At 42.0% G+C, this 26,776-nt stretch overlaps 1 protein-coding gene across 1 annotated transcript in view; it reads left to right on the forward strand.

Moving 5' to 3' along the window:
- Positions 1–18,813, forward strand: part of clstn2 (calsyntenin 2) — a 404,311-nt gene extending 385,498 nt beyond the window's left edge. The window contains exons 13-17 of the mRNA XM_011483059.3: positions 3,164–3,334; positions 8,445–8,590; positions 10,536–10,659; positions 13,845–14,029; positions 15,256–18,813. Coding sequence (XP_011481361.1) covers positions 3,164–3,334; positions 8,445–8,590; positions 10,536–10,659; positions 13,845–14,029; positions 15,256–15,465 — 836 coding nt within the window. The 3' untranslated portion in view covers positions 15,466–18,813. The remainder of the gene's footprint in view (positions 1–3,163; positions 3,335–8,444; positions 8,591–10,535; positions 10,660–13,844; positions 14,030–15,255) is intronic.
- The last annotated feature ends 7,963 nt before the right edge of the window (positions 18,814–26,776 follow it).

Raw genomic sequence — 26,776 nt, forward strand, 5'->3', positions numbered from 1 at the left:
TGTTGGTACATTCACACCAAATCACTGAGCTGAAGAGAAATTACACCTCAACAGTTTACCAAATGAATGGCATGAACTGTTTCATTTGGGGTGGAGTTAGTGCAGGATAAGGATCCAACTCCAAACAGGATTTTTGTATGAAGAAACCGTTGCTCTGTGAGGTGTATGTTGGATTTCTCAATGACTCACATTTCTGAAGGTAACATTTACCATGTCAGGTCAAATGTATGCTTTCAAAGCTAATTTAGTTTTAAGGAGAATGAGTAAGACAGAAAAAGAACTTCAATAGAAATAAATTAAGTTAGGAAAAAAGAATCAGTTAATTGTGGTGCAGTGGTTAGCACCCTTGCCTCACAGCAAGAAGGTCACTGGTTCAAGTCCCGGCTGGGGGACCTGAACCAGAACACCAATGGGGGCCTTTCTGTGTGGAGTTGGCATGTTCTCCCCGTGCATGCGAGGGTTTTCTCCGGGAACTCCACCTGTCATGTCATTCGAGTGAACAAAAGTTAAAAGCAGCTTTTAACACCTGAGAGGCAGAACTTCTTTTTTTTGTACATAGAAAACCCGCTCAGAAAACTTTATTAGACAAGAACATTCGTATATTTTTGAGGGTCAAAATCTAAACAGAACTTGTTTTATTGTCTTTAAAAGCTGCACTGCAGAAATGCAATTTTAAGCTCAATTTCTGTCCTTCATCATGATGATGATGCCACAAGACCATGTCCAAAACACCAAAATACAATTTTCATGGAGTGGGTGCTGTGGTTTCCTTTCTGCCTGTTTTTACAGTCCTCCCCTCAAATCCTCTCATGTACCTTTAAGAACGAGCCCGTCTTCCCACCCCAGGCACTTGCAGTGTCAGCTACAGCAATTTGTCCGTAATGCCTTGCCAGTTGTTGAGTCATTTTCTCTCAGCACACCGTTTCCTTCTCCACACAACTCTTTTGGCCCTTTCTTGCTTCTTTGTTCTCATGTCCGCCCCTTTTTGTCCCCATTACACTGCAGAGCTCTACCTGCTGCGTAGGGCCTGGATCTACCAGCAGACTCATTCTCTCAGTCGCATTGCCATGACCTGCAGCAAATGAGTACAACTCGAAAATCCAAGCCGCAGTCCCACAATCTGACCACAGAGGCGGGAGCCGCCCACCTGAGCCCCGAGCCCCGCCGCCGGCAGTCAATTAGGAGCAGATAAGCCGAGCGAGAGGGAGGCTTTAGCTCTCCATTGTGTGGTAATGTGCAGAGGAAGAGGAGCGGAAAGTGGCATTGCTTTCAGAAGGTAGAAAAAGTCTTTCTGTCTGTGTAATAGAAACCACAGCTGGGAGGGAGAGATTAGCTGGACACCAGGAAAAGACAAAATAGAAAGAAAGAAAGAAAGATGGAGTGAGTTTGAGGCTGAAACTGTGACAATGGAGCCCCATAATAGGCAGATTTTGTTTTCTCCCATGGCTTAAAGGATTCAAGATAAACTGCCTGTTTCTTTTCGCAGGGCAAGCAACTGTAGAGCCCCCCTTTTGCCCTCACCGGAGCTTTGCCTTTCCAATCATTCGTCTCTTCCTTCAGCCACCACAGCTCTGTCTGTCTGCTTCTATGACAAAATGACAGAATCTCCCTGAGGCTTAACCGGACACCTTCGGTAAAACCCAAGGTCACACGGCAGTTTTCCTCTTTTGATAAAAATAACCAAATGTTGAGAACATTTGTCTTCATTGTATGGAAGTTGGATTTCCATTTCTATGGTGCACTTGTTGATATCTACACCCTCGGCCACTTTATTAGGTACACGTTGCTAGTACCGGGTTGGATCCCCTTTTGCCTTCGTAACTGCCTTAATCCCTGGTGGCATAGACTCAACAAGGTTCTGGAAACATTCCTCAGAGAGTTTGGGTTTGAGTAAAACTTTACTTCTTGCAGTTTCTTCTCTAGTTTTTACTCTCTGGAAGCTTTAAGAGAAAAGAAATGTCCTCTTTAAGGTTTGCTGTTCATAATAAGCTCTAATAAGCTACATCTATAGGCAATCATTTTAAATGGGGTAAGTCTTGGTACACATTAAAAATTAGAACCAAAGATGTACACTCTTAACTAAAGAATTACAAAACTTAAATTAACAGTCCATTTTTATTACGGTTGTTGTTTTGCAGTTACTAGCTCTCCTCCCCAGTAGAACCTGTAAACCTTCAAGCTGGGATGATGAGCTGACTAAGAAAAAAGCTTTGGGCCCCTTGTGGGGGGGATCCCTGCAGAGTGTCAGGAAGAAATGCAGCATCTCCTCGTCAGAAACAAACCTTCCCTCACTGTTTTGCTCACTCTTCCTGTTTTTCTCTGCATCCTACTGTATGTGGCACACCAGCACACACACACACATATTTCTGTCTCAGCCCACTGGGATGTCGTTAAATGGGCATAGCTCCCTCTTTCCCTTGGGATCCCGGAGCGTAGGGAAAGGCAGGGTAACGATGAGAAGTGGAGGCTAGGGTTTAGTCGACTGTCATAAAGCTCCCAGCATCTACCTGGAGCTGCTGTGATGGGAGCTGTCGGAAGGAGCCGTGAACACAGACAGTCATGGGCTCCTGTGGTTCCGAGTTCACGGGTAATTGGAGTCCAGGAGTAGCTGTTGCCATCATGTCCTGGACTGTTGGAATATGGCTTTTTCGAAGCATGTGGCAGCTGCCTCCACAGTCTTTTTAGCATGGCAGCTGCAATTACCAAACAATTAAAAGGGAATTTACTGGCACTGATGTTTGTTTGGCTCATTAAGTGAAGCCAGTCAAACCAAAGGAGCACGACTGGTTTGATCTGAGCTGCAAAACCATGTATTTCAAAGAAAATGTCCCTAATTAACCCTTGTGCTATCCTAGTCACTTTAACGTTGGGAGTTGGGTCATCTAGACCCGCTAAACAGTGCTCTGAACCTTTTTTCTTCAATGATTTGTGATCTTCACTGGTGTCCATGGATTACATGAAATCTTTCCACCTTTATCCACCTTTGTCATGGTAGGGAGAACACGTCAATGGAAGGGGGGGGGTCATCTAAGATAGCACAAGGGTTAAAGATAATGAGTCCAGATGCAATGCTTTTATATCAAAAATATAGAAAAGGTCACACAATCTATATGAGCTCAATGGTTATGTATGGACGTTTGAATCTGGTTTGTGTTGTTTCTAGCACATCAGGGGGGTGTCCTGGAGGAGATCATTCACAACCTGGACTACTGTGATGTCCTGGTGTTGGGGGAGGAACTGAGTCCGGAACACGAGTCTCTCCAACTACATCGAAGCTCCATGCTGGGAAAACACCTGGACGCCACCAATTCCACCTCTGGCATGTCCATATATGGTAGGTCAACAAACAGTATGGCTAGTTCTGGTAATTTTTTATTTTTTTTTTGGGGGGGGGGGTTATACTTCCAATCCAATCCAATCCAATCCACTTTATTTATATAGCACATTTCTCAAACAAGCTGTTTCTAAAGTGCTGTACAGTGACCAAAAACCAGACAAAAGATTACCAAACAAAGTACACCAGTAAAATGAATAAAAATGAACTAAAAATAAAAGCAAGATAAAAACACATTAGAAGTATACTTCTAATGCTTCAGTGCATTCAGTGCTCTGACCTCGAAAAATATAAATTGCGGGTCTAAAGAGAAAAATCCATCCTGTGTAAACAATTTCTTTTGCCAAGAGAATCCAGGCTTGTAAATACAGAACTATATGCATGTCTTTTGGTTAAAAACCATTCATGTATGTTATCCAGACAGTCCATAAGTTAAATACTGTTTTTCTCTATATAAAGTATTCCCTCATTTATTGCGGTAGTTAAGTTCAGAAATAATTTGCAATAGGTGAAATCTGTGAAGTAGGATTACAGATGAAGGTTATAAAACTCCTGACTACACACTTTATACACTTTTCCCAGACAGATATGAACATTTTCTATATAGCCATGAGGGGCCCAAACAGGGTCTCATTATGCTGGTTCCAAGCTCGGATGAATAAAAAGAGTTGTGTCAGGAAGGGTTAGGGTTAGGGTAAAATCTTTGCCAAACCAAAATCTGAGACCAATGATATCCATGCCGGATCAGTCAAGGCCCTGGTTAACAACAACCACCATCAGTACATTCAGCAACAAGGTGCCGGTGGAAATTGGGCCACTGTTGGTCCAAGAAGGAGGACAGCAGGCAGGAAGGGAGAGAAGAGGAAAGTCATGAGTGTTGGACTGAGACTAGAGAATGTTGGAACTATGACAGGAAAAGGTAGAGAGTTAGTTGACATGATGCAGAGGAGGAAGGTAGTCATACTCTGAGTCCAGGAGACCAGGTGGAAAGGTGGCAAGACTAGACACTTAGGAACAGGGTTCATGTTGTTCTATCATGGTGGAGATGGGAGGAGAAATGGAGGGGGAGTTATCTTAAAGGAGGAGTTTGTTGGGAGTGTTGTGGAGGTATAAAGAGTGTCAGATAGAGTGATGAGTCTGAGGATAGAAATGGAAGGTGTGGTGGTTAATGTTGTTAGTGGGTTTACCCCACAGGTAGGATGTGAGCTGGAGGAGAAGGAGACATTCTGGTTGGACCTTGATGAAGGGATGATGAGCATCACTGGAAGTGAGAGAGTTGTCATTGGTACAGATTTCAATGGACATGTTGGTGCAGGAAACAGAGGTGAAGAGGAGGCAATGGGCAGGTTTGGTATCCAGGAAGAGAAGAGACAGGAACAAAGAATGACCTATAAGAGTGGAGGTAGAAGAACACAGAAAGACTACATCTGGTGTAGACGGTGTAATCTGAAGGAGATCAGTGACTGCAAAGTAGTGGTAGGTGAGAGTGTTTCCAGACAGCATAGGATGGTTGTGTGTAGGATGACTCTGGAAGATAAAGAAAGAAAGGGCCAAGGCAGAGAAGAGGACAACCTGATGGAAACTGAAAAAAGAAGAATGTATGATGACTTTTAAGAAGCAGTTGAAACAGGCTCTGTAATAATAATAATAATAATGTGATCGGGAGACAGGTAGGAGTGTACTTGGTGTGTCACCAGGAAAGACAGCTGATAAGGAGACTTGGTGATGGAAAGAGTAGGAGCAGGTGTGTATACGGAGTAGGAGGCTAGCTAAGAAGAAGTGGGACACTGAGAGGACTGAGGAGAGTAGACAGAATTACAGGGAGATAGTGTGAGGTGAAAGTAGAGGGGTCAAAGGCCAAACTAGGGGTTTATGATGACTTGTATGCTAGGTTGGGTAGTAAAGAGGGAGAAACTGACCTTTACAGATTAGCAAGGCAGATATGAAAGGACATGCAGCAGGTCAGGGTGATTAAGGATGGGGATGGTGATGTGTCGACAGGTGTCAGTAGTGTTGTGGAAAAATGGAAAGAATAATTTGAAGAGTTGATGAATGAAGAAAATGAGAGGACAAAAAATAGAAAGTGTGACTTTTGTGGAGCAGGAAGTAACAAAGATTAGTAAGGGTAAACTGAAGAGGGCATTGAAGAGGATGAAGAGTGGAAAGGCACTTGGTCCTGATGATATACCTGTGGAGATATGGAAGTGTCTAGAGATGGAGTGGAGTTTCTGACTGGGTGGTGCAACAGGATCTTGGGGGGTGAGAAGATGCCTGAGGAATGGAGGAGAAGTGTGATGCTGCCCATTTTTAGGAATAAAGGAGATGAGCAGAGTTGTGGCAACTACAGAGGAATAAAGCTGATGAGCCAAACAATTAGGTTATTGGGAAGAGTAGTTGAGGCTAGACTAAGAGCAGAAGTGAACACTTGTGAGCAGCAGGATGGTTTCATGCCAAGAAAGAGAAATACAGATCCAATATTTGCTTTGACAATAATTATAGAGAAGTGCCGAGGTCAGAGAGCTTTACAGTGTCTTTGTAGATCAAGAGAAACCTTATGACTGGCTACCCAGAGAGTGACAGAGACGTGTGTTAGATCAGTGTTTTTCAACCTTTTTTTGAGCCACAGCACACTTTAACCTTGACAAAAATCCTGTGGCACACCAGCATCCAAAAATAAAATAAAAAAAAAAAAAGGAAACGCTCATAGTCTGTATTAATCTACAGTCCCTCCATGATCTCACATGCATTTTTGTGATAATTGTGGCAGAAAAAGCTGGAAGCTGCAGTTGTTTTTTTTCTAAAAGATGTACCGGTAATAAAAGTTAAGTTAAAAGATTCAAAAACTGTTTGTGTGTTCGTTGTTTTTTTAAGACGTTAAGAGGAGAGACTCATTGTGCGCTAAGACTTGCGCTGTCACTTTAACCCAATGCATCATGGGAGATGTAGTGGAAAAATCCGCCGACCGCAGACAGACTCTCGTCTCTGAGCTTCATTGTTTTGTTCACTTGTTCCACGGTCTGATACCGGACTCTGTGGAAAGCTACAGCGCTAAAGACGAGCTTTAGCTGGTATTTTAGTTGGAACTGAGTGACTTTATGAGCAGAATCGGAACAAGGAAGTGAAGACTTTAACCACTTCTGATTGGTCAGACTGATGACATGTGATTAAGACTCCAAGTATGATTGGTGGAGACAGTTAAAGGGGCGGGACTTTTCCAAAAACAGAGTTTAAGCTGCGGCTAAATCGCGGTACCGTCATTCTTATCAAAATGTCTTTAATAGAATCAAATAAACACAAAGAAAAAAGTATTTTAGGATCTTTCATATTTCTAACTTCTCAGTATTTTATCAGGGCTTGTTTGGATGAACACAGAGCTGATATATTAATGAGGGCAATTTCCCTTGCCGCGGCACACTGGTTGAAAAACACTGTGTTAGAGCATTTCAGGACAGCTCTGAGCCATTTCCTGTTTGCAATGGTGATGGACAGGCTGACAGATGAGGTTAGATGGGAATCATCATGGACTATGATGTTTGCAGACGATATTGTGATTTGTTGTGAGAGCTGGGAAAAGGTGGAGAAGAAGCTAGAGAGGTAGAGGTTTGCCCTGGAAAAGAGAGGAATGAAGGTTACTTCCAGCAAGATGGAGTACATGTGTGAAAGACAGGGACCCAAGAGGAAGAGTGAGGTTACAGGAAGAAGAGATAAGGAAGGTGGAGTATTTAAAATATCACGGGTCAACAATCCAGAGGAATGGAGAGTGTGGAAAAGAAGCGAGTGCAGGCAGGTTGGAATGGGTGTAGAAAAGTGTCAGGTGTGAGAGCAGCTGAGAGCAGCCATGTTGTTCAGCCTAGAGACACTGAAGAAAAGTCAGGAGGCAGAGCTGGAGGTAGCAGAGATGAAGATGCTGAGGTTCTCTTTGGGAGAGACCAGGTGGATCAGGAATGAGGACCACACGTTAGAGGTTCTGGAGATGACAGACTGAGACGGTTCTGACATGTCCAGAGGAGAGACAGTGAATCTATTGGTGGAAGGATGCTGAGTCTGGAGCTGCCATGTAAGAAGAAGACCAAAGAGGAGGTTTCTGGATGCAGGGAAGGAAGACATGAAGGTAGCTGCTGTTAGAGGAGAGCATGCAGAAGACAGGGTTAGATGGAGGAAGCTGAATGGCTGTGATGACCCCTGAAGGGAAAGGCTGAAAGCAAAAGAAAAAAAAACATGAATATTTTGGCACTTTTCTCTCTTGTTTAATCTCTCAAAGTTCAAACATTCACTAAAAAGATAATTCCAGAATTATAAAATGAAAACAAAGATCTGATGCAATTCAGAGTTATGTAGATTTAGCAATTAAAACACATTCACTTCAAGAGACACAAGATGAAGGAGGTTGACTGGCAAGGTATTCAACCAATCAGGAGGCAGAACACAGTACTCTGTTTAAAAAAAAAGCAAAACTCGGAAAAATGGCGGGAGGTGAACTATAGCGAGAGAATGGAGTATTCCAACAGTCCAGACACATTTTCTGACTGCGTTTGGCCCTGCCACCACAGCCAGATCTGCTGACAATGTTAGCTTAATGCAGCCAGTTCAAACTTGACTAAAACTTTGTTCTATCAAAATAAAAGTTTTGGCTTCAAAATTTGACTTAAAGCAAACAAAATCTCCACTGAAAAACACCCCCCCCTCTTTAGAATTCAGGAAAATCCCTCTTTATTCCAGGTCTTTATCAGCCCACAGGCCTGTTTTCCCTTTAACCCTTGTGCTATCCAAGGAACTTTGACATTGGGCATTGGGTCATCTAGACCCACTAGACAGTGCTCTGAACCTTTTTTTCCAGGATTTGTGATCTTCACTGATAACATGAAATCCTCTCCACCTTTATCCACCTTTGTCATGGTAGGGATAACACATCAATGTAAGGGTGGGGTCATTTTGACCCTGCAAGATAGCACAAGGGTTAAAGCAGGTTATCTTGGATTGTAGGATGCAAAGACTTCTACCATGTTGATGACTGAGCTACATGTGGCTCATGTCTAGTCAGAGCAATGATGCTGCAGGGTTTCGGTGCACTAGATTCCATCCCTAATTGCTTTGTCATTCCAATTCACAGGTGTGGACTCCATGTCAACCTATGAGCAGGTAATCCGACAGGTGCGCTACTACAACTGGAAACCAGAACAGCAAACAGAGAGAAGGTTTCGCCTGACCTGCTCAGAGCTCAATGGTCGCTACACCAGCAATGAATTCAACCTGGAGGTTAGTTCCTCCGCTACTATTCCGTCTCACTGCTGAAGCCTTTACTTTGGACGCAGCCTTTTATCCACAGAACATTACATCAGCAAACCTATCCAGTGTAAGACTTTTTAAAATAAAATGCTGCTTTCAACATTAACAGATGCTTTTTTTGTTAACCCTGATTTTGTTGTTCATTGTGGCTCAACTTTCATTTCCCTTTTTGTAGAAATATTAAAGTCAATGGTGTTCCTCGGAAGGATTAATACAAATGTACTTTTTAATCAATATTTTAGTATCTTTGGGGTTTTTTTTAGTCTGGTATTTTAAGCCCTAATTGTTTGCTCTGAAAAGGCATTTTCCTAAATGCTTTAAAGACTTCACCGTTGGAAAGAAACAAGTGCGTTGAGGTCAGGGAGGTTTCTGTCTTTTGTAACGACGGTTTTATTCTTTTTCTGCGCTACAATCTCTACAACGAGGCTAATGGTTCAAGATTAAACTAACTCAGAGACATAAAATGTTCATTATGAGAAAATAAAACAAACTAGTGTCCGCCAGGACCGTTTCTCTTCATGGAGAACAATAAATAAGAAAACTATTGTCCTGAAAAATATAACTCAAGTTTAACAGATGTGTATTTTATCAAATTTGACCTAAACCTCAACCTTTGTTTCCTCCAGCCAGGACTTCCTTGGAAAATAGATTCTTAATCTCAATGGGACATTTCCTGGGTAAATAAAGGTTAAATAAATAAAAAAAAAATAAACCAAAACCAATCAAATTTTAAATGTCAAGCACAAAGAAGATGGATGTATAGAGGGCTTCGGTAGAACAGACAGCAAGGTAGATTGTTTCAGAATTTACTCTGAATATTGTTTGAATTGTTATTTTGATCAATTCTTTGACTTATTTAAGTGTTTCTGGTTGTGAATTATTACAAATCTGCTTTTTACAGTTATCATTTTGGGCTGTGCTTTTTACAAACCAGAGAAGACTTGGCACAAGTGATTCAGGGTTTCACTCAAAACTAGATGTAAATGGTAACATGGCGTCTACTCACTATACATAGTGCTTTACTACCTTTTTAGCAGGTTTAAAGTGCTCTACAGTGACAGTCCCATTCATCCATGCACACACTCATGCACACACTCATGCACACACTGATGACTGTTCCGCTGGCGCCGACCTATAACCACCAGGAGCAATGTGGGGTTCAGTGTCTTCCTCGAGGACACTTACTGTAGGCAGTAAGGGCAGAAACCAAACCTGCAATGAGGTCAACCACTCTACCTCTGCACCACGGTCACCCACATGGCAAAAAGATGGAGAAAAGAAAGTAGGATTGGTTAGCAGATAATTGCAAATGTTGAAACAGCATGACACGGCCTCCTATACTGTAGAAACATGATCAAAATGCAAACGATCATTAATAAGCACTAATATTATGAAGTGATATTTGTCACCACATTGCAAACAAAACTTTCTAAGTTGCAAATAAAAATATTAAATATTTGCTTTCAAATACTTTTTCTTTGCTTTCAATTTTTTTTACCCTATTCTTGATTATAGCATTTTAAAGCAAACATATTTTCATTTGATACTTAGAAAGTATTGTTTGCAATGTGGTGGCATAAATATCACTTTATCTCATATTATTTTCATGATGCTTCATGAAGTTCAAACTGCAAGAAGTCGATTGTGCAGGCAAATGGACGTCATGAAAACAAAATAAACCTTCTCGGCACACTGACAGAGCAGTCTTCCACATAAAAAAATGTGTTACAGAGCAGCGCAGAACTCTTCGTCTTCCCCTGAGGTGTTTGCACCGAGCCCAGCCTCTGTGACAGCACCAACGTTCCCACACTGCTCTGTGCGATAAATGTCTCAATCGGCAAAACGTGTCAACAAGCCAGGGTCTGTCTCTGATCCCCACTCCAGTTCAGTTTCTTTCTGCTTGTCCTCGACTCAGGTGAGCGTCCTGCACCGGTCAGCAAACATGGAGCATGTCAATCACATGGTGGCCCCCCCTCAGTACATGCAGGTGGTTCACCACCCGTCCATGATCAGCGACTCGTACCCGAGCCATGCATCAGGTAAGGAAAGAGGCTGATTTTAGGATGTGACTCCAAACTAATAAAAGCCTAGAAAGCCTTTTTTTCTTCATGAAAGAGGAAGGCAACAGAAAACTGATCACCTCATTAGACACTACGGCGATCATTTTAAGGAATTTCCATAACTACATCCCCCGGTCACGAATATCAGTCAGCAAAGGCCAGCTTTAATGAAACTTCCTTCCTTCCATCAGTTACTGACAGTTTTATTAGTGTTAATGAGTGAAATTTACTGTCACATGGTGAAGAAAACACTGTGCTTTGGTTCTGAGGATCTAGTAGAACAATAGAAATGTTTGTGTCATAAACAGACTCTGTGTGGGAAATAGAAAAGGCACGCTTTTACTGCATGACATATATGTCTATCTATAGATAGCAGCCAAGCAATACTGAGCAAACTGAGCAGAGAAAAAACAAGAGGCATCAGCAGTGGTCCCACTAAAGGAATTATTCCTGTAGGTCTTTCAAGAAACACTCGCTCCTTTTGACTTATTTTAGCGTTAATTATGATTGTGATATTTTTAACCACAAAAGAAAAACTGTCATTTTCTAGGACATAGTTTCTGCAGAGCAACAGGAGAAATTCACCACTGAGTTGTGGCAGGAAAGGCATCAGGCCAAAACCGCTGACTACTAAAGACATAGACACAGAACTGAAGACCCAGAGAGGCTTCCTTACCCTCCAGTGTTGACATTCTTTAACAACCATGAAGTCGGTTTGTACTTCAAAGTGATTTGTAATCACTCTGATCACATTGGTCACAGGGCCATCGGTGCGGAATCGCCCTGGTCGCTGAGGAATGTGACACCCACTGATGACATCACCCGCTACTGGAACTTTGTGCCTATAGAACAATCTTGTCCAAATCGCATCATTTAACCTGAACTTATTTCGAGTGATTAGAGAACACCATGATGGAGCAACTCTGTCCAGAAAAACGTCTTTTCAACACTAAAGATGATGAAAACGTAAATGAAGAAGTAAAAGTAAGTGCCCCAAAGTTAAGCCTAAATTACAAAAACACACATTGTAGGTCAGAAGATTCATAATCCCTGTTGAAACAGTAAAATCAGTCCAAGACAAGAGGCCTTGAGCTCTGATCTGTGTTTCTTAGCTGTTGGACAGGACAAGTTAGAAAAAAGTCATCTGTAGGAGCGTCTTTGGGACAGACATATTGGAGGACGTGTTTGTCCACTGTAGACAGTGATGCATTTGTTGAAAGACTCTTTACAGATGACACTGCAGTCAGAAAGCCTCCAAATAATAAAGGAATTTTGATTCCTGAAGGAGAAGAAGCCTAACAGAGGCTTAAACACAGAAAATCGCTCCATAAGACTCAGGATGAATGTGAAAAAATGATGTCAGCTATTCATCCCAGGGTAAACAACATCCAAGGAAACACTCAGCCCCACTTTGTAAGTTTGTTTATCGCACTGCTCCTCATGTTGTTGCTTTCTTTTCTCCTCCTTCTGTGAGGACGGGAAATCGGCAGCAAAGAGAGCACAGGAAGGAGGAGGAACACTAGTCTTTATCTACCACACGAGATTTAATTATTCATCAGTGTCTAATGGATTCTATTTAGAGTCCTGGAGAGTTCAGTGGCCAATGCTGTTAACAGCTCTGAGAGCTGGAGGGAGTGTGAGTGAAAAGGAGGTCAGGGGAGCACGGAGGGCGGTGGGCGGCGGCTATCACAGAGCAGCAAGCATGGAGGCAAATTTACTAAATGAAAGGAGAAATATCCGAGTGAATCTTCAGACAAATTTGCTTGTGGCATCTGGGCAGATTTCAGCGGCTGATTTCAGCGTAGGCCTTCAAAGAATGAAGACGGGGATGTGAACGTGTGCAGAACGCCCAGAGGTCTCTCTCGGAAGACGATCGGATGCTGTTTGCTGTGAAAGTATAGATTCAACTGTCGTTTAACCCTTGTGCTATCTTGGACGACCCCCCCTTCCATTGACGTGTTCTCCCTACCATGACAAAGGTGGATAAAGGTGGAAAGATTTCATGTAATCCATGGACACCAGTGAAGATCACAAATCATTGAAGAAAAAAGCTTCAGAGCACTGTCTAGTGGGTCTAGATGACCCCACTCCCAATGTTAAAGTGCCTAGGATAGCACAAGGGTTACAGGGTCCTATAAACACATAGACACACAGAAAAGCAGAAAAAACAGATCAGATAAAAAGAAGAGTTGCTTGTCATCTGAACTGACTGAATGTGCTCAGAAACATCCTCCAACTGTTTGCCATATTTTCCGGGGTATAGGGCACATCGGATTGTAAGGCCCACCTTCAGTGAATGCACACTTTTTGAACGTATGTCATGAAGAAGGTGCACCTTCTCATTCATTTGAATGAGAAGAGGCACTATAAGATAGATCTGTCTGCCTGTCTGACTCGAGGTGTGTAGATACGCACTAAGGTCACTTAAAAGTTCTACTTCAAAGTTGACAACTCATACTTAGTCTGTTTATGTACTAAGAAATGTACTATGAACAGCTACACAGCAAGAGTACACAAATGTTTGTGAAGAGTGTCTTCATTCACTAAATGACATGCATGTACACAGAGGCAGAGTGTTTTAGGTAAATATTTACAGAAGCCTGAATTAAAAGGCAGATTTTCAGACTATTTTTTCTGTCTAGCAGTCTTGGGTTGAAGAGCCAGCTGCTGTTTTTTTCCTTTCACTGAAGAGCGCTCTAATCACAGCTGGAGTTCATGTTGATGGGAGCAGTCACAGTAAGCCAGTGCAGTAAAGCTGTGTATTAAACGGTGATAGGAGCTAACAGGTGCTAAACAGCAACAGAGGGAAGTGCACAGCTGGATTAGAGCTCACTGAAGTAGTCTTCTTTCTACATTAAGCCTCATTTAAACTTTGGTTTGCAGAGAAGAAAAGATCCTGATGCAGAGACATTTTAAAGCTCTGGTAGGACTGAAGAACCCACCAGAACGAGCGTTTTATGCACTCGCCTTTGTGGATGAGAGGATATACTTGAAGGTGAAGTGCAGGAAAAACATGTTTGTTCGATTTCAAGAGAGGACAGAGGAAAAACCGAACAAAGATTCAATAAACTTTTTCATTTTCAGGGACTTCTAATTTTAGGAGAAATCTGTGCTGGGGGGTTTAAAATAATTGTAGCTTGTTACTCTTTTCTTCCTGCTCTTAGGTGTACCCAGTGCTGCCACAGTGATTATCGTGGTGTGTATCGCCGCCCTGGTGGTGGTGGTGGTGCTGGGCATTTACCACATCCACGTGACCCACCAGCAGGAGGTGAGGTTGGAAGACACGGCTAAAGAGGAAGACGAGAGCTGGGATGACTCCGCTCTGACGATCACAGTCAACCCGATGGAGGTAGGAGAGTCTTTTGGGGGGGTGTTCGCGCTAAGGTGGTGATCAGAGGCCTCCAACCTTTTTTAGGCTACGGACCAGTTTAATGTCTGACAGGATTTTCACCGACCAGCGTGTACATGGCTGAAGTTGGCGTCAGATTTTTCTTTTTTTAGCTTCCAGTTCCTCTTAACTTTTGAGGGTGAAGTAAATCTTCAGCTTTAAAGCTTTATTTGTAAATTTGATTTTATGTAGGAACCATTAAAATGTGATATAGATTTTCCCTTAATCCATAACTGTCACATTGGAATAAAATAAATCAGACGCCAATTTCAGCCTCCTCCAACGTTTAAGGTGCAACAGCTAGACACAAAAAAACAAAAACTACACGCACTTTAACCCTTGTGCTATCTTAGATGACCCCCCCCCCTTCCATTGACGTGTTCTCCCTACCATGACAAAGGTGGATAAAGGTGGAAAGATTTCATGTAATCCATGGAAACCAGTGAAGATCACAAATCATTGAAGAAAAAAGGTTCAGAGCACTGTCTAGTGGGTCTAGATGACCCAACTCCCAACGTTAAAGTGTTAGGATAGCACAAGGGTTACGCAGCTTTATCAGCAGCGTCATGGTAACATTAGACAGCCAGTTTTCTGTTCAATGCAGCTCTCTTTTATTTTGTAATCACTGGCTCATCTTCTGTTTCCTCACTGGACCTTTTCTTTGAAAAGAAACGTTCCAAATACGTTTGTTTTTGCTATCTTTGCTAGCCTTTGTGTTTAGCAGTCAGCACAGCTGTTTTAGGAACATAGTGGATGTATTTTTGACTCGTGACAGAGTGACTTGACAGATCTTGATGTCTGACTGACCTGATCAGAATCAGATTATGAATAAAAAGGTTAAAATGTGAGTCATGTTTCTGTCCCAGGGACCGGTACTGGTCCACTGCCTGGCGGGATAGGGACCACTGCTGTAGAATAAATATGAGCAAACTAAAAATGTAAAAGGGTATGTGATGGAGGTGTTGTGTGTTATGAGTGGTAAAAATAATAGAAAACTTCTTGTTAGTGTTGGTTTGATGAGTACAAGAACGTTTTCAGTCAGAGCTCTAGCAGGATTTCTGTTTGGTACTCCCATCATTTTGGGGGTTTCCGCCCCCAAACTGATGTATTTGCATCATGTTTGCCAGGGATTTGGTCTGCAGTGACCAAAAAGACCAAACTGTACTCCACTGCTGTTTTCTCCCCAGAGCCTGGAGGAGCCCCAGGCCCCAGAGGAGGAAGCAAGTGAGGAGGAGGAGGAGGAAGAGGAAGAGGAGGAGGAGGAGGAGGAAGATGACGATGACATCACTAGCGCCGAGTCAGATGACAGCGAAGAGGAATTGGACGTCCAGCTACCCCGAGTGCAAAGCTCGAGCAAGAAGAGCCACAGCTGGGACAAAACAACAATAACTTACTGAAGCACTCTATTCCTGTGACACACACACACTCACTGAAACACACCTTCAAACCACATGGCTAAAGAAAAAACAAAAACTTTTTACGAAAAAGTAGGTAATATCGCCCCCTACTGGAAGATGACAATAAATCATGCATTGAAAGAATTGAAGGTTTTGTCACCTTTACAGCTGATAAAAATAATGCAAGACTAAAGCTTTTTTCAACATAAAGGTTTGCTCACACCCCCACCCCCTTCCCATCATTAACACACACAGCAACACAATTCAGTTCCGACGCATCGAATTTTACGCTGAGATTTCTGATGTCCCACATGCAAAATGCAAAAACAGCCTTTATTTATGAAAAACAAACAAAAAAAGTTGTATAAGTAAAGAAATGAGACTATTTTTGGTTTGAGTATTTATTATTTATCAGTCCTTATTGTAGCCAATGTGGCAAAGCCAGGGGATTTTACAGAAAAAAGCAGATTTTCAACAGTACACAAAAATAAACAAAAAAAAGGAAAAAGTAGTCGTGACGTCCTGTTGAACCAGCCGCTGCTTCTGTGAGCTGGCCTTCTGGGTTTTTGGGGAAATAAACTAAAGTCTCCTTACATTTTTATATCCTCACTTTGTGTAAATATGGAGTATACAATAACCCCTTCAGAGAAGACTACCCTGTACCCTTTACCTGCACACAGCAGGCCCCACCTTTTCATGTGTCTGTGCACACCCATGAGCCCCTGAGCCTGCAGGAGTCCTTCCACAGCTCATCCTTGTGTCTGTAGTTCGGTGTTGGCATCGTCCCAGCGGACGTCAGGGCTGGATTTGTTCGGGTGGACGTGCCGCTGCCCCCTCATTGACCAGCTCAGGCCAGAAACGGCGTGTGACATCGTTTCACTTCCCTCACTTGCAGTGTAAGACGTGAGCAGCAAAAATAAAAACGTGAAGAATAAAACTGCAATTGGAGCCCAATAGCTGGAAAAAACAAACAAATTCCAACATAGCTTGAGAAATGTTCACTTAAAGTACAAAAAAAGAAGAATATCAACTATATTTAGCTGAATAATAAAGTTTGAAGAAAAACGTTTTTTTTACAAAACTCAGTCGCTGTCTCTCTGATGCTACGTTCACATCAGGCATGTGGCACGTGTTCTTGAACACGCCAAACACGCATTCTTTAATGCCCTATGGTGCTCACTCTGGACATGCAGGGAGGGGCTTTTTCTCCTTTTCTACAGTTTACTAGCGCATGTCCGCCACCCTCAGTTAGAAGAGTCTTGGTGTGAAATGTCAAAGACGTCCAAATCTCATGAATCTCGCTCCAGCCTTTTTCTTTCACAGCTCTATTCCGATACATGAAAGACTCGGTGTCGTAGAATTCCACATGGACACAAACCACAAATATTGATTTATCCTGCATGATGACATTTCAAAGAGTATGCCCTTCCGTAAAATTAAAAGGGAAGTCATCCCGACATCCCTACCAGATCTGAGTCCCTGATTGGTCAAAGTTAGACCTGCTTTAACTTTCAGCTTTTGTTCAATTGCCACACGTTGTGTATGTAGAACCTGAAACCGGTCGTAAGAACCTGGACAGCGATGCATGAGCGAGGGTTCTGAACGCAGAAGCCCAAAACCGTGTTTACAGAGACTTTTCATTGGAAATGGTCACTTGAATGCATGTTGCTGAGGGCGGTGTGGTCTTCAAGGCTCAGCTTCATGATGGCGCGCGTGAGACTCGCACAGAACTGAGCTGGTGACAGTTCTCTCTAAAAATGAGATCAGGCAGAAAAGCCCCCCAGGCCCCAGGTTTGGTTTCACTTTCACTGGTTTGGTTCTTAGAATTTTGGCTGCTTTACTGCGACGATCAGGACCTGTGCTGTCGTGAAGAATCAGTGACTGAACAATTGAATTTATTGATCATCAGGGTCATGAACCCGCTTCCCAATAGAATCCCAATACAACAGAGTTGTGTGGAAAAAAGTTTCAACCTTGGACGTTTTAGGATTTTCCTTTCTGTTGCAGATTTCTTCCACTTCTTCCACTCATGTTAACGTCTCTTGGTTTTGGAAAATTCTACCAATTTATAGTTTCATTAAACTTTTTGCATCCCAACTAATTCATTTAACATTTCTATAATTAAGGCAATTTAGCAATTAAACAAACAAATTTGAGCTTTTCCGAATTTAAACGTAAACATGAAGAACATCAATTGAATGAATAGTAGTCATAAATTGTATTTTTGTTTTGTTTCTTTCACAAAGCTGACGCCTACAGGCAGATCTGTTGCTTGGAATGTAATTGATTAATTCAGATTACCATTTCCCAAATCCTGTTGTATGTCATTTCAATCAAAAGTGTTTTTTTATTGTCAATGGGAATCCGTTGAACTAAAAAGACAGAAGTTTGGTTTTCTGGTTCTGTTTTGCCATCGGTGGATCACGTTTCCACTTACAGCCTTTCAGGTTGAACTGAAATCCTAAACTAGAGTCTGTTCTTGGTCGTTTACATTTCCTTTTCCTGGTTAATTGTTCTAAAACATTTCTGATGAATCAGGTTTGTTTGATTTAGTGACACAGCAGTCCGTCAGGGTTTACTGCATTTAAAAATATCAACACAGTCGTGGCGATCAATACTGTAACCTGTGCAAATCGATGTATTGAGATTCCAAAAAGGATCAATGATTGGAAATTTTAATAAAGCATTTCAGTAAGGACAAATAAATTGGTGAGCGGTCCACGCCGGCTGCTCGAGGAGCTCCTGGATTTGAAGTGGGAGGAGTGGAGAGCAGAGTCACGTCGCACATAATCAAACGTTCTGTTTTTGCATCACCGTGAAAACGCAGTTCTCTCTGATCATGGCCGCTCTGACTGGAACGTCTGAAACCTCGATAGCACAGAATCCACCAACCACGCCGTTGGGTCTGTAAGGGAAAACCCGTCACGTGTGTGCTGTCTGAGTCCCAGAAGCTGGGAGACGGCGCTCGCCTTGCACAGCTGCTCTGTGGGCATGGAAACCTATTGTATGTGTAAACTGTAGCTGTATTGTATGTTCATGTAAAGATCTCAGATGTCGTTTGAGAGTTTTCCTCATCTGCTGTGACACATGGTCTTGTGATTTCACCTTACTCCTAGCACCCCCCCAACCCCACCCCTCACTTGAAACCTTTGGTGGACTTGCATCGGCCTCACTCCTATTGTTGTCCTGACCTTTGTTTTAGAAGAGGGCGATGGAACGAGCATCGAATCCTTGTGAAACGTGTCAACGCTTTTTTCTTTCCTCTGGACTCTTTGGTCTGTTTTCCTTTGGAATGGTCACTGCAGCACTTTCTGTAAATTGGCCAATAAAACTTTGTTTTAGAATCAAGCTGTGGGTCCTTTGTGCGTGTCTGCGTGTGTGTGTGTTCTTTGTGAGGTCATTATCTTGTTATGAAAGCAAAAACAGTCAGTAAACTAGTCAGTAAGTAAACAGTCAGTAAACTAAAAAAAGCAGAAATTACTTTTAAAATGAAGCCATAATAAAAATCTTCATAAAAGACACTACAGGTATTTTAAATTGGTTATAAAATCATATAACTGAACTTTATGGTGCATTATCTTGATTGCTTCCAGTGGGTTTTGCATGTATGTTCTTTGCTGCAGACCACACAAGCATGTAAAATACAATGAGTTTAAAACTCCACCAGTTTAAAAACCTACTTCGATGAAATGGTGTTTTTAACATGTTCTTGTAGCCTTTTTCTCATGATAGAGGACATGTATATAAAAAGCTAAAAATTGCAATTCTGACTATTTCTTTAGTAAAACTTTTGTGAATCAAAAGCCGACAGAAAATGTTAATTGAAAAAGATTTCAATGTAAAGAGCAGTAATGTTAGGGTTGGGGCTGTAAGATAGCAGGAGAGCTTGTAAACAGCTCTCAGTTATTGGTGATGGGAAGGGGGGGTGGAGTTACACTGCCCACAACTTAGAGGCAAGTTTTTAGGTTTGTCTAAAAACATCATTAAAAACCCATTAGGAATGCTTTGAGAGTAGATCAAAAGATGATCAGAGTGGGACTTTTTGGGACATTTCTGTTAGCCTTAGTTGGTCAACCTGACAACCCAGAGACGAGACCCGGGCGCAGAGCAGCAGTGGAAAACGCTCCTCTGAGCCTCCCTTAGTGCTGGTGCAGAACCCATGCAGGGAAAGTCAAGCAGTTATAGCTTTAGCTTATGTGCTGAAAGACAAGTTAAAGGAGTGAGACACAGTAACCTAAAGTGACAGACAGCAGTCTGTCACTTCAACAATAACAAGCAGAATTATGATGTCATTGCCGTAATTTCAGTACTATAAGGCGCACTTAACCCTTGTGCTATCCTAGGCACTTTAACATTGGGAGTTGGGTCATCTAGACCCACTAGACAGTGCACTGAACCTTTTTTCTTCAATGATTTGTGATCTTCACTGGTGTCTATGGATTACATGAAATCTTTCCACCTTTATCCACCTTTGTCATGGTAGGGAGAACACATCAATGGAAGGGGGGGGGGTCATCTGGACCCCATAGGATAGCACAAGGGTTATTAATCCACTCTGGAGGCTCTGAGGGTCCGAAGGGGCATTCACGTGCCTGCGCCTTAACACTCAGTGCGCCTTTTGTATTTTTCAAAGACTGAAAAATCCCCCGTAACTGAGACCGTGCCCAATGACCCGGTGCGCCCTACGGTCATGAAAATACAGTTAATGTGGTTTATTAAACATTAGATCCATTTCCTCAAAGTGGGTAGCTTTGTGGTAGCGGCTGGATAGCTCAGTTGGTAAGGTGAAGGACTGACATGCAGGAAACTAGGGTTGATTCCCAGGGGGGGATGAACAATTGTGAGCAGTTAACACCACCCAGTGAGGGCCCTTGGGCAAGACCCTTAACGCTACTGCCTACCTGCATGAATGATCCCGGTGATGGTTAGAGGGACCGTAGGCGCAAACTGGCAGCCACGCCTCTACCATCACCAAGTATGAATGAAGAGTGAATGAATAATGGACACATTGTAAGCGCTTTGAGCGTCTGGAAAGCGCAGATAAATCCAATCAATTATTAAAGTCCCTCTATATTCGTAATTATTTATTGGCTTCCCGGCCCACATTCAGAATCTTTAACTGACTTTTCTGTTTTATTGTGAATCCAGATTCCAGTTGGTTCGTCCGTGCTACACGTCTCTCGCCTCGCCCCCCCCCCCCCCCCCCCCCCCCCCAACTCCATCTGGATGAAGTAAAGGTAAGATCGGGCTTAAAAAATCCAGCCTGACGCGACACAGGCCCGCGGGCATTAAAGCCGAACCCGACCAGAACCCAACCAAATTAACTTGATTTGCAGGCTCGAGCCCGAAGCAAACCCGAAATTTCAATTTATCCCATAGTATTTTTGGCAGAAAAAAACACAAGATTTAAGGTTAAAATAATCTACATATTTTTATGATCATGATAAATGCATTTGCACAATGAAATAACGCTGGAACACAGAATAAGAGGCCAAACAAAGAGAGTGAGAGAGAGATCTTGATGCGTACTCGCTTAACCCTTGTGCTATCTTAGATGACCCCCCCCCCCTTCCATTGACATGTTCTCCCTACCATGACAAAGGTGGATAAAGGTGGAAAGATTTCATGTAATCCATGGACACCAGTGAAGATCACAAATCATTGAAGAAAAAAGGTTCAGAGCACTGTCTAGTGGGTCTAGATGACCCAACTCCCAACGTTAAAGTGCCTAGGATAGCACAAGGGTTACACATGTAACAGAAGAACACGTGTTCTTCTCTAAGAGTTCTGGTACATCGCCTGTCCGTCCTGGGGGAGGATCCCTCCTTCATGTGGACACCCCTGAGGTTTCTTCTTTACAGAGAAGGAGGGTCTAACTGGGATACCCAGTTTAGTTTAGTCATTTCCCATTGTATTCTATGACTTAATGTTCTTTATGATTTCATGTTTATTATACAGTTACCGGTATGAAGTCCATTGAGACGACTATTGTTGTAATATTGGGCTATATAAATCAAATTGAATTAATTTTAGACCAATTTCCATCTGAAAACAGAACTAATATTTGGCACAAACTCCAAATCTCTACATTCTCCAGTAATCCATGTGTGATGAATGCAAACTTCCTGACTGCAGCTCAACACTAGATCTATGGTTTGTAAAGTGTCTCCATCTAGTGGACAGTAACTGTAATGCACAGCACACCATTTTTTTCTTTTTTTCTTAAAACGCGTGTTTACTGCTTCCCTTGAGTGATGCTTTTCACACTTTTAGCCATTATATCCTGAATTAGTGATAATGTCAATTATTTATTGAGCCTGACTGAGGATCAGCAGGATGTTTTTAGAATGGTGGATGCTTGAAAAGTTCAGCCACAGATCACACAGGCACTGAGAGCGTGTGATCAAACCAGTGTAGATGAATGAGACTGGGCATCCCACTGCTGGAGCTATGAGTCTGCAGCACACAGCTGAAGAATGAACTAGTTTTTATGGTGCAGTTGGTTATTTAAATTTCAACTGTTGGTATTTGGAAGAAAAAATGTTCTTAAGGTTCTTGGTGAGCTGTTTCAGCTGCTAAACCAGCATTTTTGTCTTCTTTTTTGTGTCCTACATACAAGGCCCTGAGGCTACAAGATTCCCAATATAGAATATATGGATTTTAAAAGAGGACCACTGTGTGCAGGTGTCACTTCTTCCAGCAGGAAGTGGCCTCAGGGCAAACAGGAAGGAGGTGTAATGCCTCGGCTGGCCTGGGATCTCCTCGGTTTCCCACAGACGGAACAGCTGGCTGCAGATGATCCCAGCTCAGAAGGTGACAGTGATGTCCACATGTCCAAAGGAGGGGCATCAGTGATGTTGGGACATTTTTTTCTCTTGTCTTCAAATCAAACAATAAAAGATTAAATAAAGAGAATGCATTAAAAAATGGTTCCAAATTGCCTGAAGCTTTTGCATTTTTAAAAAATGTGGTTTTAAACAACTTAAAACTTCATTGGCTGTAAAAGACAAATTAAGTTGTTTTTTTTCCATTATCATCAGCTAGGAGGCAGATTTAGATGCACATAAACAGGATTTTTGAAAAGAAAATGCAGATTTAAAGACTATGATGAGTTCACCTTTAATATTATTTTAACTCTGTTGCATTTGTCAAAAATACATAACAAAAACAAGAAAAAAAGCTTTTTGGCATCAAATACACAGTTTTATACAGGAAATAAATCATGCCTTTTAGCATTGATTGGTCAGGGGTGCGACTCCTACTCAACTGCAACTTATGTAACCCTTGTGCTATCCTAGACACTTTAACGTTGGGAGAAGGGTCATCTAGACCCACTAGACAGTGCTCTGAACCTTTTTTCTTCAATGATTTGTGATCTTCACTGGTGTCCATGGATTACATGAAATCTTTCCACCTTTATCCACCTTTGTCATGGTAGGGAGAACACGTCAATGTAAGGGCGGGGGGGGTCATCTAAGATAGCACAAGGGTTAAAAATTATTTTAAACATAAACACGCTCATATATTTGTTTTTTCCCCACCAACAACCGGTTGCCCTCTAGCAGTTGTTTCCCACCAACAACCGCTAGAGGGCGCTGTAGGTATGTGAATGAGACAGACATCCTTACTGGACATAATGTGTGACGTCACCCATAGAAAATGCCTTATCTCCAGTTCCAGTGAACTGTTGGATGCTGAACTGGACAGCATTTCATTATATTTTCAGCAGCAGCAGCATTCATTTTCTAAATATGTGTTTTCTGTTAGTTTCAAACTTAAAACTCAACTTTCTCATTAAATCCTTTAGTCCTTTAATTGGCATTGCTTCTTTTTGAAGGCAAAACTAGTTTATTCATTGCTTTAACTTAAGTTCTGTATTGATTTTGTCCCTGTATTTGGTGAGTTTGCTGCAGATCAGCAGTAAATGAAAGCAGAAAGTGGCTCCTCTGGAGATGGAATCAGAAACCAATGGAAGCTTACACATTTTCAGTGGAAAGTTCAGGAGTGGATAAGAGGAAAACCAACGTCCATCTCTCTGATAACCTCAAGACAATATGAAAATATTCAAGTACTGTCACGAGTACAGGGAGACTCAAGAAAATGGAAAAACCTTTTGGAAGAACAACCCCACCTTTGGCTAAAATAAAACAGGGTTTGACACAAAGCTCCAGCTGAGAACAGAAAACCTGTTTCCTTGTTGTAAATACTGGGAGCTTAACGGCTCAGCCTCCTGTTCTATGCTGTGCCATGACAAGCTGCTCAAAAGGCCAGGGGGGCACATGCTGGGGCCCTTGAGGAAGACTAACTTTAAGTTGCAGATTTATGCTCGACTTTTCATACACTTATTCTTAGAAATAGTTGGATTTCTTAAGGTATTCTGGAGATCAAACTTGATTTAATCAGTTATGAATTCTGGATTCTAACTCTTAAAGTTTCACATTCAATAAGCAAACTTCAGGTGTCGTTTCTTTTTCCATTTTTTAGGACATTGATGGAACTTTTTAACGTTTTACATCACTGTTTTTATTGATTCACTGCAAAAACGTGGAAATAAGTCAAAAATTCTAAATAACAGAACAAATAATCTGTTAGTGGGGTGAGAAAAATGGTTTTACCTAAAACTCCTTTTTTACAAAGACATGTATTCTTAAATGAAGATTATTTTGTTATTAAAAAACTTTCTTGATAGGACCATTTCTTTAAGAAGACAGAAAATAGGACCATCTTTTACTTTGCAAAGATTGTGTTTTTGCAGTGAACTGAATCAATCTGCAGATTGAGGTTTGTTTGCTCATCATCCTCCATCGTCTGTTTCTGACATGATCCTGCATCCCTCATGTTTGGAACTCCACATAGGCATTTGTACATTTGCATAATTTATAGACGGATTCAGTCTCATCTTTCATGTGATGCATGTCTTCATGTCTTGAATATAGAAGGAAAAAGCAGCTGCAGCGAGGATGAAAACCCAACCTGTGGTCCAAACAAGTCAAAGCTGAAGACCGAGAAGCAGAAGCTGTTGCATTATTCAGAGGCTGGGAGTTGTTGGGTGAACCAGCATCTTTTTTTTACTTTTCCTGTCCAACAGCTGAGCAGACAGATGAGAGCTGAAGGCCTCTTGTGTTGGACAGATTTAACTGTTACAACAGGGTTTATGGATCTTTGGACACACCAGATGTTTATTTTGATAACCGGCATCTCTGCTCTCCTCTCTTCAGAGTCACCTGTGGGTTCCTGCACATCAGGGTCAAAGTATCCTCATTTTCAGGGAAACTTTGCTTCAAGCGGAGCTCCTGTTCGAGCACGGATGAGCTCAGGGAAGCGGAGAAATGAAACAAACCGGACCGGAGGGGAGCATTCACAGAGCTGAGCAAAGGAGGAACAAAGGGATCACACTGGAAGTGACGCCACTTCAGGTAAGGTAAAGAAGTAACACCCCTCTGATTGGTTCACAGGTGAGTTTGTATTTTACACCCTGGAGTGATGTTCTGGATTTGCATTTTAATCTTCAACCACAAACTCTAGCAAATGAGCCAGGATTAATGTATTAATATTAGTCATAAATTCTTTGTGTTAAACCCTTATAATATACTTAAAGCCCCGCTCTGATCACAACAGGGTTTTTGGTGTTTTCAACATTTTTTTCATGGAGGATGAAGAAAGTTACGTTTAAAATGGCATTTCGGAGTTTTTCTTTGTTCAAATCGATGAGAAATTTGATGAAAAAATGAAAATGAGCTTATTTGTGAAATACGCTGGGGTGTGAGTTGTGGGCGGGGTCGCTCTGCGTCAACGGTCCCGCCCCCAACTCAGAGGTGAATTTCTGATGAACTCCTGTCGCGCTGCAGAAACTATGTCCTGGAAAACAACACAGGTCTTTGGATTTTGGCCAAAAACAACATAATCATAATTAAAGAGACACTGGGAGAACTTTGAAAACAGATCAAATGACGATTGTGGGACTTTAAGAAAACCCCTAAATGAGACATTCTACAGATAACTGAAGAAATTAGATAGAAGCTCATTTGCAGAGCATTTTTTCAGTATTTTGTTGATCCTGTGGGATTCTTACAGTATAAGAGAGAAGATTTCAGATGTATCATGACATGAATCCACTAAACTGTCAAAGGTCAGGTGTAGGAAGGACGCTGTAGAGCAGGACACTCCTCATTAGCCAGCAGCTGTCATACCAACAGAAACTAAAGTTCCCTTTCTGCTTATTTAAACACCTATTTATGTAGAATCACACATGACAATAACTCTGTTGGTTTTCATTTTGTTTTACCCACCTATTTAAAGCTCACCGTGCTTCAGCAGCATTTCTCATTTCCATGGCAACCAGATCTGCTGGTACAGACTGCAGCCTCCTCTCCCCCTTCTACGAAAAAAAACTGCTCATTCAGTTAAACAAGGACAAGGCGGGAGGGAAAACTTCTCGTTGTCATCCCAACCTGTCCAACAACTACAGGTCCTCTTCTGCAGCAGCAGCAGCAGAAATAGCAGCAGCAGAAACAGCTGCAGCAGCCGTGCACATTTTCACAGTCAAGTGGACTTTAATCCTCTTTGCTCTTAGACATGACAGTAGCTCTCTGGACTGGACTCGTCACTCGGAGTCGCCGGCTCCTTGCTGGCCGATCAGCCCATCTGGTTCAGGTTAAATAAACCCACACTTTCTCTGTCTTTGCTAGTTCAGGCTCACTTTACTGTCACGCTTGTTTGACTTTTCCATCAAATGTTGGTGGCGTTGCATAAACTGATCACATTAAAGACTCCTGCAGGGATCTTCAGAACATCCTGGATTACTTTTAATGCTTTCTCTTCTGCAAACAAATGAAACATGGGTGAGACAACATCTTCACATTTTAGATAAAACAGGATTGTTTCATTGTTAAAACTTTTTCCAGTAGCATATTTTTAAATGTGAGGCTTTACTCAAACATCCATGTGACCTTGTGCTGCTTCACTGACACAGACTGCTGTCTGTCACAAAGACCCCTGATGCATTCAAATCCTCCTTTCCACACTACACATTCACTCTGTGACGATCACTTGTGAAGTTCCACAAAATATAGGAGTCTTTGTCTGGATGGATGGACGGATTGATGGACGGACAGACGGATGGATTAAGTCTTTAGAGAAATGTCTTCTGCTGCCATGCTGTAGTAATACAGAACATCCACTAGATGGCAGCAGCACCAAATGGAGAGACAAACAGACCAGAGTGGAATCTAAAGCACTTCTTTTTTCGTGGTTCCTAATCAGTTTTTTTCTTAACTGTCAGCAGCTGAAAAAGCTTGTTATCGTAAAGTTC

Source organism: Oryzias latipes, chromosome 13 (genome assembly GCF_002234675.1).
Source record: "Oryzias latipes chromosome 13, ASM223467v1".
Lineage (NCBI taxonomy): Eukaryota > Metazoa > Chordata > Actinopteri > Beloniformes > Adrianichthyidae > Oryzias > Oryzias latipes.